Source organism: Cokeromyces recurvatus (assembly GCF_025118155.1).
Source record: "Cokeromyces recurvatus strain NRRL 2243 chromosome Unknown BX663scaffold_25, whole genome shotgun sequence".
Classification (NCBI taxonomy): Eukaryota; Fungi; Mucoromycota; class Mucoromycetes; order Mucorales; family Mucoraceae; genus Cokeromyces; species Cokeromyces recurvatus.
Window position 1 is genome coordinate 217,799 of NW_026251411.1, and position 11,527 is coordinate 229,325.

The 11,527-nt window shown below is 31.9% G+C and overlaps 3 protein-coding genes across 3 annotated transcripts; 2 read left to right on the forward strand and 1 right to left on the reverse strand.

Moving 5' to 3' along the window:
• Window positions 1-2,418: 2,418 nt before the first annotated feature.
• BX663DRAFT_554328 (uncharacterized protein) lies at window positions 2,419-3,892 on the forward strand (the record flags this gene model as incomplete). The annotated part of the gene is made up of 4 exons (XM_051531516.1): window positions 2,419-2,450; window positions 2,585-2,745; window positions 3,584-3,647; window positions 3,721-3,892. 4 exons carry the CDS (start codon window positions 2,419-2,421, stop codon window positions 3,890-3,892), a joined length of 429 nt encoding a protein of 142 aa, XP_051380136.1.
• Window positions 3,893-5,106: 1,214 nt separating this feature from the next.
• BX663DRAFT_518773 (uncharacterized protein) lies at window positions 5,107-7,328 on the forward strand. Its single transcript, XM_051528902.1, has 5 exons — window positions 5,107-5,454; window positions 5,518-5,691; window positions 5,721-5,743; window positions 6,027-6,648; window positions 6,783-7,328. The coding sequence occupies exons 1-5, from the start codon at window positions 5,325-5,327 to the stop codon at window positions 7,196-7,198; spliced, it is 1,365 nt and encodes a 454-aa protein (XP_051380137.1). The 5' UTR covers window positions 5,107-5,324; the 3' UTR covers window positions 7,199-7,328.
• Window positions 7,329-8,462: 1,134 nt separating this feature from the next.
• Window positions 8,463-11,424, reverse strand: BX663DRAFT_554330 (chitin synthase-domain-containing protein; the record flags this gene model as incomplete). Its single annotated transcript, XM_051531517.1, has 5 exons — window positions 8,463-8,692; window positions 8,819-9,288; window positions 9,360-10,319; window positions 10,403-10,988; window positions 11,097-11,424. The coding sequence occupies 5 exons, from the start codon at window positions 11,422-11,424 to the stop codon at window positions 8,463-8,465; spliced, it is 2,574 nt and encodes an 857-aa protein (XP_051380138.1).
• Between the last annotated feature and the right edge of the window lie 103 nt (window positions 11,425-11,527).

Below are 11,527 nucleotides of genomic sequence, written 5' to 3' on the forward strand. Positions count from 1 at the left end.
TCCTTTCTTTATACATTTAATCTTTTTTTTTTTCTTTAAAAAAAAATATGTCCTACTTGTAAGAAAAAATTATGTTATATGTTCTAGAAAAAAAAAGTTATGTAGTACAGTGAGCGTGGTAGCAAATTGCGCTGGCTGAAATTCATATTACAGATATTGAATTCTTAATAATATGCTAACAATAAATTTCAATTTGCATTTTGACTTATCCCCCAACTTGCGCTTATAATTTTTCTTATCTAGCGTTAGACTTTCTTTACAATCTGCGTTATTAATTGATGAACAAGTACTTTATTTTATTTTTTTTGAAAGAACAATGTGGTCAAAGCACCCATTTTAATAGCTTACTATACATCAGTTTTATTTTTCTTTACTTTCTCTCTCTCTCTTTTTTTTTAATATCCAAGAAAATGTATAAATCCATAATTCTTAACACGATTGAAGCAGTAAAAGAAAGCAGAGCGTTAGGTATAGAGTATGAGATATTTTAAAGCTGCTTTGTTTCTCATAAGCACTATATCTACTTGGGAGAGAAATCACAGCCAACATGCAAGGATTGTAAACAAACCGGGCATTATAATAAAAACTATTATAAATGTAGACTTTATAAAGAAGACTAAGCAGATAACGATGAGTAAACACAAACGGATAAGTTTTATACATTCTAACTCTTTTTGATAGTCGGTACAAGCCAGAAATAACAAAGTTCAGAAACCAAGAATATCAAGAGACAAGCAAAGCGGCAGCGGGTAGAAATGGACTCAAACAAAAAAAAAATATAGATCTTGTGGTAGCAGCAGTCATAAATCAAAACGTTCTCCTGATTGCCCTCAACTTATACTTGGTAAACTAGAAGTTCTTACCGAAAACTTGGGGACAGGGTTTCAAACGTTCACCAGGAAACTTCCACTTGATACCTGTGTAAATGATTGGTACAGAAGTGTACTTAAAAATAGGATCCTCCCTGCAAGCGAAGATGTTCGAAAGTTACTTTTTTTAGAGCTCAAATATTTGTAAATCATTACATCATTATCCATTCAAATGAAAATACTCCAGCTTCTATTTTTCAACAGTCATTCTGGTATTCTATGTGTCAGTTAGTCAGGGACAAACGTGTTACAAACAGCGCTGGCGATCCCATCTGGATTACTTGATGATTGAACAACTTCCAAAAAAAAAATACTATTACTATTAATAGAGTAAAGCTGGCTAGTGGTAGCACTCAATGTCTAACAGAAGCGTGCGTTGAAGTATCTGCTGCATACCTGATTGCGGTTGTAGAAACGTTTGAAAAGAGAGTGTTGTACTACTTGTGTTTCTTGATTCAAAATATGTGCCCAGTAAGTCATTAATAATATAACTTTATTCCATTAAATTTCACACTATTTATTCGTAGTCCATGAAATCTGATGATGCCAGACTTATTGTCAAAAAAAAAAAATATTGCTATCAATATGCCTCTAAAGGTGAACCAGAATGACCAGCTAGTCTTATTTTGTCGAATTTATTTGAAGCTGGAAATCAGAGAACAATGCGATCTCTTGCGCAGACTCCATTAATGAACCAGTATCTTTTGAAAAACCTTTCAAAATCGCTAGGAAACTATATTCTGTTTTTGAAAAGGAACATTAAGATCGAAAAGAGTTTCCATTTCATGTGAGGCGGCTCCCATTACCCACGTTGCTCAGTCTCTCACGAAAACCATCGTTTCAGTGTAGATTTGTTAACATTACCGTAAATTCGTTATCTTGTTTTGTCAAGGAGAGGCTACCACAGAATTATGAACATAAACTAAAATTTTTCTATTGTGTTTTTTGATTTTAGTAAATTGCGCTTCAGAGAGTAAGTTTTGTTAAAAAAAAGATTTTTTTTTTAAAGAAAAACAAACTAATAGTAAATTGTTGATAAACTATAGTATCACAATTAATGCCAAACGAAGAGAATACAATCTTGTTCAACAATTATGTAAGGTCAGACAGGTTTGTAATCGACTTTGTGTTCAACAGATGACGCAAAGATAATATCATTGGATCACATAACTTGATGCTCCAAGATTTTACTTATAATGAAGTTGAGAGTGCTTTTAGGCCTGCCTCTGTCGACCCTGGTAGGAAGTCTGTATTTACTGCGGCTGTTGGGTTGGGGACGTCCAACAAATAAGAGGATGTAATACGAAAGAATATTACACTATGACTGGATCCACAAACTATCAGAAAAGACAGAAAAGCTGAAAAATGAGGGAGGTATCACGTCTATTGAATCAGAAATGCCTACGGCCAAGACAAATCAATAGAATTACACAACAAGTATGTAGAGTATATGCTACGCCACAGACAAGTCTTGTTCAATTTCTATGGCTTTCAAAGAGCAAAAGATTGGTTTTATTTACATTAACAAAGACAAAAAGCGGCTCACATCATGGTCAATATGACAATAAACGGTGGCAAGAAGTATGACAGAAAGCAAAGGAAAAAAAAAAAAGAGAAGAAAGGAAAAAAATAGCTCATGTGTTCCCGGAATGACTGTGGCCAAGTAAACCATCAGACTTTTTTTTTCATGTTAATTGATGTATTTCATAATATAGAATAAAACGGAGGTCCGCAAAGTTTAGTCAAGATGCCGCCAAGGTCCCGCTAATAGTTTTTGGAGCAGGAATGTTTGGAAAAGATGGCGTAAATCTTAAAGGAAACAAATGCGGTGCTACTGGTGTTCTGTTGAGAGCGATTAAGAGGAGGGAGAAAGAAGGTGATCTTTAGGCGATAACTATTGATGAGTTCAAGACATCAAAAATATGCCACAAATACTACAATAATTCGCTCAAAAAAGTAGAAATATGAAAGGTTCCAGTGTTCTTGCTTGCAAAAATTGTCGACCACTGTGGCAAAGGGATCATAATGCTGCTAAGAACATGTAGCTCATTTTGTCATACATCTGGAATGGCTACGATCATCCTTCCATGTTCCTCCCCACTAGATCAGCTTGATCATTTTTTTTTTATTTTCATCAATCGCCGTAGTGTTGTGGTTTAGGTAGGTTTAAGAATTAAAATAAAAATAAAAGAAATAAAAAATAAGACAGACAGAAGAAGTACGTTAAGACTTGTCAATAAGATTATTAAGATAAAAGTGAATTAATTCAATTCTAATTCAACTACAAGTATACAAAATAAGAGTTAATAGTATAAGAGTATTTATATATTTTGTGGATAAGGATGATGAGTAATAAGAAGATAAAACATAATAAATTGTATGTGATAATATAATTATAGAACGATTACTAAGAGTTATTATAGATATAGATCCGTGTCTTTTGTATATATTTATTTTTATAACTAATGTGTGTCCTCTGAGTGGAATCAATTATTACGTGTGTTTACCCCAGTTTAACTTATAAATTTATATTCAGCAGAACAATAATATTTTTAGATGTAAGACTTTTATTAGTTATTTTTCTATACAAGAGTAAATATGCATAATATGTCTGTAGACAGAATTATTGTACAAGTACACTATATTCTATTATGACTATTTATCTTATTGAATTAAGTTATAAATCTTACAACCATGACACTCCCAATCTTCAGAATTAACCTCCCAACCTCCAGAACCAAGAAGCCCACAGCCAACAATCACAACAAAGTGGAAAAGGTACGCAAAGCGCAAAGTTCAATGCATATATTTTGTTGACTTTCATATTTGTTACATTTACTTGATTGATTAGGGTCTTTGAAGAAGGTTTGCAGCTCCTTGAAGATGAATATGTTACAAAGAAGGCTCGATTGAATGAATTGGGCAGTCGAATCAAGGAAATCATGGAGGAACGTCAGGGTATTTTGGTGGAAATTGAAGACTTTGAAAAAAAGAAGAAGCTCACGAAAGAAATCATCTCTTGAATGTCCTCATGCCGATCTTCCCTCTCACTTTGAACATGAAATTTCTCACTTTATATCCATTACATCTACATTTATCTTCATGTACAACATCTTCTTTACATGTCCATTTTTATGACCATCCTCCTACTGGTACCCATGACTAGTGTCTAACCTTTTTTTTTTTTTTTTTTTTTTTTTTTTTTTTTTTTTTTTTTTACATATACACCATTATCAATACAATTCCTTATCTCTCTTCTTACCCTTGGATCTCTTATTTGTCTGAATTGCATTGATGACCATGTTTTAATAATAAAAAATTGTATTTGATTTATCGAAAATATTCTTGGATAGAAACAATAAGATTAAAACAAAATTCAAAGTTACTCTTCTATTGAATGAAATGTGTGAAGGTACTATGTGATTCAGTTAAGCACCGTAAAATTAAGTGCAATGGATTAAACCTCATATTCGTATTTGAATCTAACCGACAATTATTTTTTTTTGTAACCGCCATATCTACCAGCCTAACTGTATCAGCTATATAAATCTAATCAACTCTATATCTATCTATCTATCTATCTATCTATCTATCTGTATATATATTTATATACCATATATATATATTATAAGAATGAGATAGAGAGGGCTTCTTTATGCATCATATATTAGTATACTTTACTTACTTTATTTGGTATATACTTTTATGAATATTAGGAGTAAAAAAAGAAAGCAAGTTTATTATGAAAAAAGGAAATAAAAAACGGTCTTTTTCCTACTTTGTCATCAGACATATGTAAAGCTTTATTATGTTAATTCAAAGGGCCCTCCCCTTCTTCAAATAAGCGTTTTTAGAATTATTTTGATTTGAATTCAATTCTATTTTATCCTATACATCTCATTAAATAATAGATAAAATGGATTACATTTGTATATAAATATATGTTTTAGTATAATCAATATATGCACGAGAATGATACAGCAGAAATGATGATGTATGTGTTTGTGATCCGGTATTAAAAAGATATAATATGCAAGTAATCAGAAGACTAATAAGATGTGTATATGTGTATTCTAATAGGTAACGTATAAAAAGTCGTTTTACATACTAATGTATCAATTATAACAATAGTAAAAAAAACGAGGCATATAATGGATTCTTGTGTATACATTACGGTTTATCAGGCTACTATCTCCTGTATTTTAATACATAATTTACAAATATATAAGCGATAAATCTTCATTATAAAATAGTCATAACCAAGTGTGTATCTAGTGTTACGGAAATGGAAGGATGTAAAATGCAAAACATCGCATGACGTTCTTAAAATTGCTTTTGCTTTTTTTTTTAACTTTTTTCTTTCTATCTCCTCCTTTCTCCTTTTCTCATTCTTTTCATTTTCATTTTTTTTTCCCAGAGAAATTGTTTCTTATTATTATATAATTTTGTGTATTGATGGCAGAATTTATTTGCTTAGCAATGGCTTCTCAGTATACCGAGAATAATAGTTTGGAATCATCACAACAACAGAATAATACTACTACTTCATCTTTTAGAAGAACATTAGGCACCAGTACATTATTTGGTAGAAGGACTCCTAGATCAACTACAAATATGACAATACCTAACTCACCTTCCATATCTATAGTTGAAGAAAATCAACTTATACCTAATGTTCATATTCGGATTGTACCTAGTATTGAAAATCCAAGTAGAAGCCTTATATTTAATATAATTGAACGTGATTTGGAAATGGGTCGTGTTATTAAAATAGGAAGATTTACTGACAGATCATCTGTTCAAAATCATATATCCTTTAAAAGTAAAGTTGTATCAAGATCCATTGTGAAGTTTGGCTAAATAATGAAGGAAAGGTAAAAAAAAAAAAAAAAAAAAAAAAAAAAAAAAAAAATATTAGCTTAAAAAATTAGGAAAAAAAAAGAGAGTTATAAATAAGCTGTATTGAATAAGTTGTGGTGGCAGATGATAAAAAAATTAATAGTTGCATTATATAATATGCAACTTTTTTATTTTGTTTTTCCCTTTTCTATTTTTTTTTCTGTACACATGAGCATAGCTGCTCCTTAGCTTACACAAAAATTTAAGTTTTATAATTAACGCATCATCTGGTTTTTTTTTGTTTCCTTTTCTAAATAGATTCAACTTAAAGATACAAAGTCATCATCCGGCACATTTGTAAATCATGTACGACTTAGTCCAGCCAATACAGAAAGCCGAGCAGTTGAAATTCGAGATGGTGATTTAGTGCAGCTTGGGGTAGACTATCAAGGGGGTTATGAAGAAATCTATAGATCTGTCAGAATGAGATTTGAAGTGAATCGACCTCAACAATCTTGTCCACTTTCCTACAGCTTATCCGTCTTTAATAATCTTCGTAGTTTGACACATGTTTCAACAGCAGAAAAGAATGACAATGAAATTGAAGTAGAAGAATGCTGCATTTGTCTTTATGCTTTAGCTCCATTTCAGGCCCTTTTCGTTGCTCCGTGTTCGCATTCATATCATTTTAAATGTATTCGTCCTCTCTTTGATAGTTATCCTGGTTTTCAATGTCCTATTTGTCGAACTTATTCTGATTTAGATGCAAGTGTGGCTATTGAAACCGAAGAAGTGATTGAAAAATTGGGTCTTCAAAAAAAGAAATCATTACCAGATGATACAAGGCCATCTAACTGCATATCAGAGCCTCCTCTATCGACAACATTAGTAACTAGTAGCACTAGTTTATCTGGTCTTTCTGATATAGAAGATCAACAAGGTGAAAGATTTTTCTTTTTATTTTATTTTTTTTTTTATTTATTTATTTTTTTATTTATTTATTTTATTTTTTTTTAAAAAAAAAGAAAAAAAAAAGAAACTAAAAGTTCTAATATATCTACTATCTTTTATTAGCATCACAAGAGACTAGAAATCGTCGAGCAACGATAGTTTTAGAAGATCATCATATGAGTGATGATCAAGATGAAGCGGTAACAAGAATCCCATCCACATCAAAGCAATCACATACAACAAATCATAATTTTGTAGAAAAGATCAAGACAGTATTTTCAAGTGAAAAGCAACGTGCTCATAAATCATTTATGATAAAAAAAAATCATGCTCCTGAAGATACAAAAGTTGAAGGAACTCATCCACCTTTATTATCAGATACCTTGTCTACCCCTTCTTCATATTCTTCTTCTAGTTCACGGCCAACTGCCTTACAACCCGTTCTCTCTCGTCAATCTACTTATTATAATTCATTAAATGGAATTTTGGAAGAATGCGTCACAGCAAGAGTAACACTATCTGAACATAGCTCAAGTTAGTTTATGTACACAATATTATCTTTTCTTGTTTATTTTATATTTATTTATATATATTGCATATGTATCATATATATTATGTAATCCATCATTTTTACTTTTAATTATACATATTATTTTTCCTTTTCTTATATGTATATATGTATACATGTATGTGTATGTTTTTTTTTTAGGAAAAAATAAGGTGAGAGAACTTCATATGTATAATTCTTTATTTTATCTGATTTAAACTTTTTCAGCTCTGCTTTTCAATATAAATTAAGATGAATTAAATAATATCAATAGAAAGCATAAAAAAAAAAGCTTCGAGTTCATTTGTACAGAAAGAGTTATATTATTTTAATCTCTATTATAAATAGAGACGAAGCCTTTTTATACTTCTATTAAAAAAAAAAGCTGTAGTTATTCAATGCAAATTCAATCTCATAGTAACTATATTAACAATTTTATTTATTTGGTTTGATTTGATTTGATAAATGTTTGGATTAATAGAGGTATGTAATTTATACGGAATATAATTTAATTGAAAGTGTAATTTTATAGTTTATTAAAAGAAAATAATTGATGCGAATATAAACTAAATTTTTTCATGCTCGCCATTGGAGGACATCAAAATTCTTTTTTCTGCTAGTAAACGACGCTCAAGGCTTGCCCATTCTTTCAAAACGTTTCATGACAATACATGAACTATCAAATTCGCCTTGTCGTCGTCCATGATCATCCTTTCCTTCTCAGCTTTCGTCACTCCCTCAAGTACCCTTGTTTGACCCCATGAAAAATCATCAAATGCCAGTAGGCATAGGCCGGTAAGATAAAGTTCCAAATAGGTAATGACAGCAGATAGATACACATCCAACCAATATATACCATTTTTCGTGTTGTGAAGGCAATGAGAATAGCAGGTAAACCTAAAATAGCCGCTAAAAGCAAAAGGGGAATAATTGGAATAGGTCTTACAAAGAAAGAAATGACAATTAAATAGATGGTAAAGCAGATAGCAGCAGGTAAAACGACTGTCCCTACTAGTTCCATGAAGACCACAAATTGCATGAAAAACAAAATGTACCACAAAGGTCACGAATAAGTACAAGTTCTAAAAGATTATGCACAGTTGAATTAATCCATCTTCTTCGTTGAGATAATAATACATTGAATGTATCAGGAACGACCGTTTTACAAACCTGGAGAAAAAAAATAAAATGAAATAAAATAAAATAAAATAAAATAAATATTTGTCAGCAGAAACTTACTGCTTGAGGTACAAATATCATTTTCGTTTAGGGAAAGTGCGAAGCATAAGGGTAGTCAAATAACGATCTTCACCTAAAAGTAATAAATTCTTTTTGTGTAATGTGTCAACTATATTTTCGCAATACATTTCAATTATATCTGAAGAACAAATGATAGGAACATAACGATCTCCTTTAGGGGCAATAATACGATACATACAGAAACAGCCTGGCAAGCATGTTACACCGCCAAAGATAGATTCAAATGCTTTGCTCATATGATGTGAAAATAATATTCAAACACTATATGGATATAAATGATAAAATATATTCATCTATATATATACATATATAGTTGCAAAAAAAAAAAAAAAAAAAAAAAAAAAAAAAAAACCTTGAATTGCTGTAACCCAGCTATCACCCTTATTTGCAATCTTTGTTTCCCCACATAACCCCATTATATAAGGATCTCTTGACATACAGGCAACCATACGAGCTAAGGAATCAGGATATACTTTTGTATCAGCATCAACCATCAAACAAGTTTCAAATTTAGAAGGGTGATTTCCTGTCAACTTCACAATGGCCTTACAAAATTGATACTCTAGCTCACACATACGTTCACCATAATATACCTTTTGCATCGTGTTCATCAAGATGACTTGACTGTCGCGTTTACCTCTGTTTCCTGGTTTCTTATTATCTTTTATTTCTGATTCTGTACCGCATTTGACGATAACGATCATGGGCACTCTATTATCATCTGAATCTGTATTTATACCATCATAGTAACCAGCATAGACTTTGGCTCGATTATGTCGTTTTGCACCATCGGCGATAGCCACATAGGAACTGGGCTTTACCCTTTGTCGAGGAATTAAATCATTTTTCATCATAGAGAGTACGATATCAGGTGTTGATTGACATTACCAGACCCCGTAATAATACCATCACAAACGACAAGTAATAATTTATGTGAGACGGGATAATCAGTAGTCGCTAATGATTCGAGGGTTGTTCTTAAGCCTTCCTCTCCCTCAGAATAGCAAGTGACGACCATGAAGGTATGTAAGAGATCAAAATTGAAATTATATTGAAGCTGTTCTTGTAAAGTACGTGTAGAGAATGATTTATCGCTTTGATATGGCTGTCTCTGATGATAAGCAGAGAATGTACGAAAGAATTGAGAACTGATAGTATAAGGAATTGGAGATGACAGAGTACCTCCTAAAGAGGAAGGAGCAAAATAATGAGATCGAGAGGCACTATTGAGAATACGTGGTGAATTTGGTTGTGTAAATCGTGAGATGGTTGGAAAGAATCGTCTTCGACTACTTGAATGAAGTGCCATCATCGGTCGTTCCTCATTTGTCATGGGGATAATCTCTGTGATAGTGTTGTTACTATTTTCAGTCGCCATTCTATGACTGATAACAACATCACTTTGAACATTTTCAGGCAAAGATTGAATACTTTGTGTACGAGGGAAGTGCATATCTTCTACATTATTCATCTCCCATTCAAGCACCTTTTCTCTTCTCTTACGTCTTTCCTCATCTGTCTCCTCTCGAATACTCCCCAAATTCCATGAAATAAACCATCCAAATATAAGAGCTAACAGGAATCGAATCACAACGACACCCAAGATGACAGCTAATGAAACCCAAAGTACGATATCTGAGATGATGCACCCAGCTGATCTTGTATCGACTACACCCACTTTTAATATATCTGTCAGACATTTACCGATCTGTAACCGATCTGCAGTCGTACTAAGCCAATAGGTTGCATCACGTCCAATAAACGCATTTCCTGGTCCTACAATTTGTGCCACCTGACTTGGTAAAGGGATATTATGTGTCAAGTAACGAAGACGAGATAAATCTAATACATTACTTGTAATAAAAGAAAGATGATGAGTTTTTTTTTCTTTTTTTACTGAAAAGTTTATACATATATATATATATATAATCATTACCCATTAAAGGCTACTAAATTTGTATTGGGCTTTTGTATATCTGTCCAATTATAATAAATATCACCTACAACATTCAAACGTCTCAATGAAGTACGTGCTCTCAAATTGGTATGACAACCATGACGTTCCTCATTGTCCGTGCCCTGAATATAACCCTGATTTAGATAATCAAAGGTAACGCAAGGAAAATAATTGCCTACGTTCCCCTCATTATCATCTGCTTGAATGGGTTTCAAGATCCCCTTACAATTATAATTGACGGTTTGAAATAGAAAAGATAAATCATGACCCCCAAATTCTTGTAAATCAATACCATGTGAATCAATGGGTGACTGTTGGATACGAGGATCACGTAAAATAGTGGATGAGATAGGATGTCTAAATGTTTGAAGGTCATAGGCGCGACCAGAGATAACGATATGATGAGATTGAATACCTGTAGGTTGAATACGATTCGTTTGACGACCACAAACGGCAGCATTAAATCCAAATGTTAAGAATCCTACAAGTGTACATAAAAAGACAATAATTTGAACCAACGTTACTTTTTCACGCCATGCCTGTTGCATTGTTTTTTCTTTAATGCCTATATAAGTTTTTTTTTTTCAAGTGTTATTATTATTATTATTATTATTATTATTTGCCTTTCTTTAATTATTAATAACTATATACATATATATATATCTTATTTTACCAAAGGTCTGTAATAAGAAAGAAGGCGCCCACCATGTTAAAATCCAACTTGTAGTTGTCCAACAGGTCACAGGCTTCTTTTCTATGTTAGATTTGACTTGTGCTTTATTCACAAAAAAGCTGCCACTATTAGCTAAATAATGTGCTCTTTTAAGTCGTCGATCATCCATTTGTTGCTGTTGTGGTTGTATATTCGTGTCAACTCGTAAATCGATACCTGCTTTCATTTTTTCATAGTAAGGCTTTTTCATTTCCTTTTTTGATATCTTTGACTCTTCTTGTTCCTCTTCTGCTCGTGATGATCTATCTTTCTTTTCTAATTCTTCCATCTTGTTGAACAAAAAAAAAAAAATTAAAAATTAAAAAAAAAGAGATAATAATAATAATAAAAAGAATAAAATGTATGTCGAGTGTTTATACGTTATATTAGAG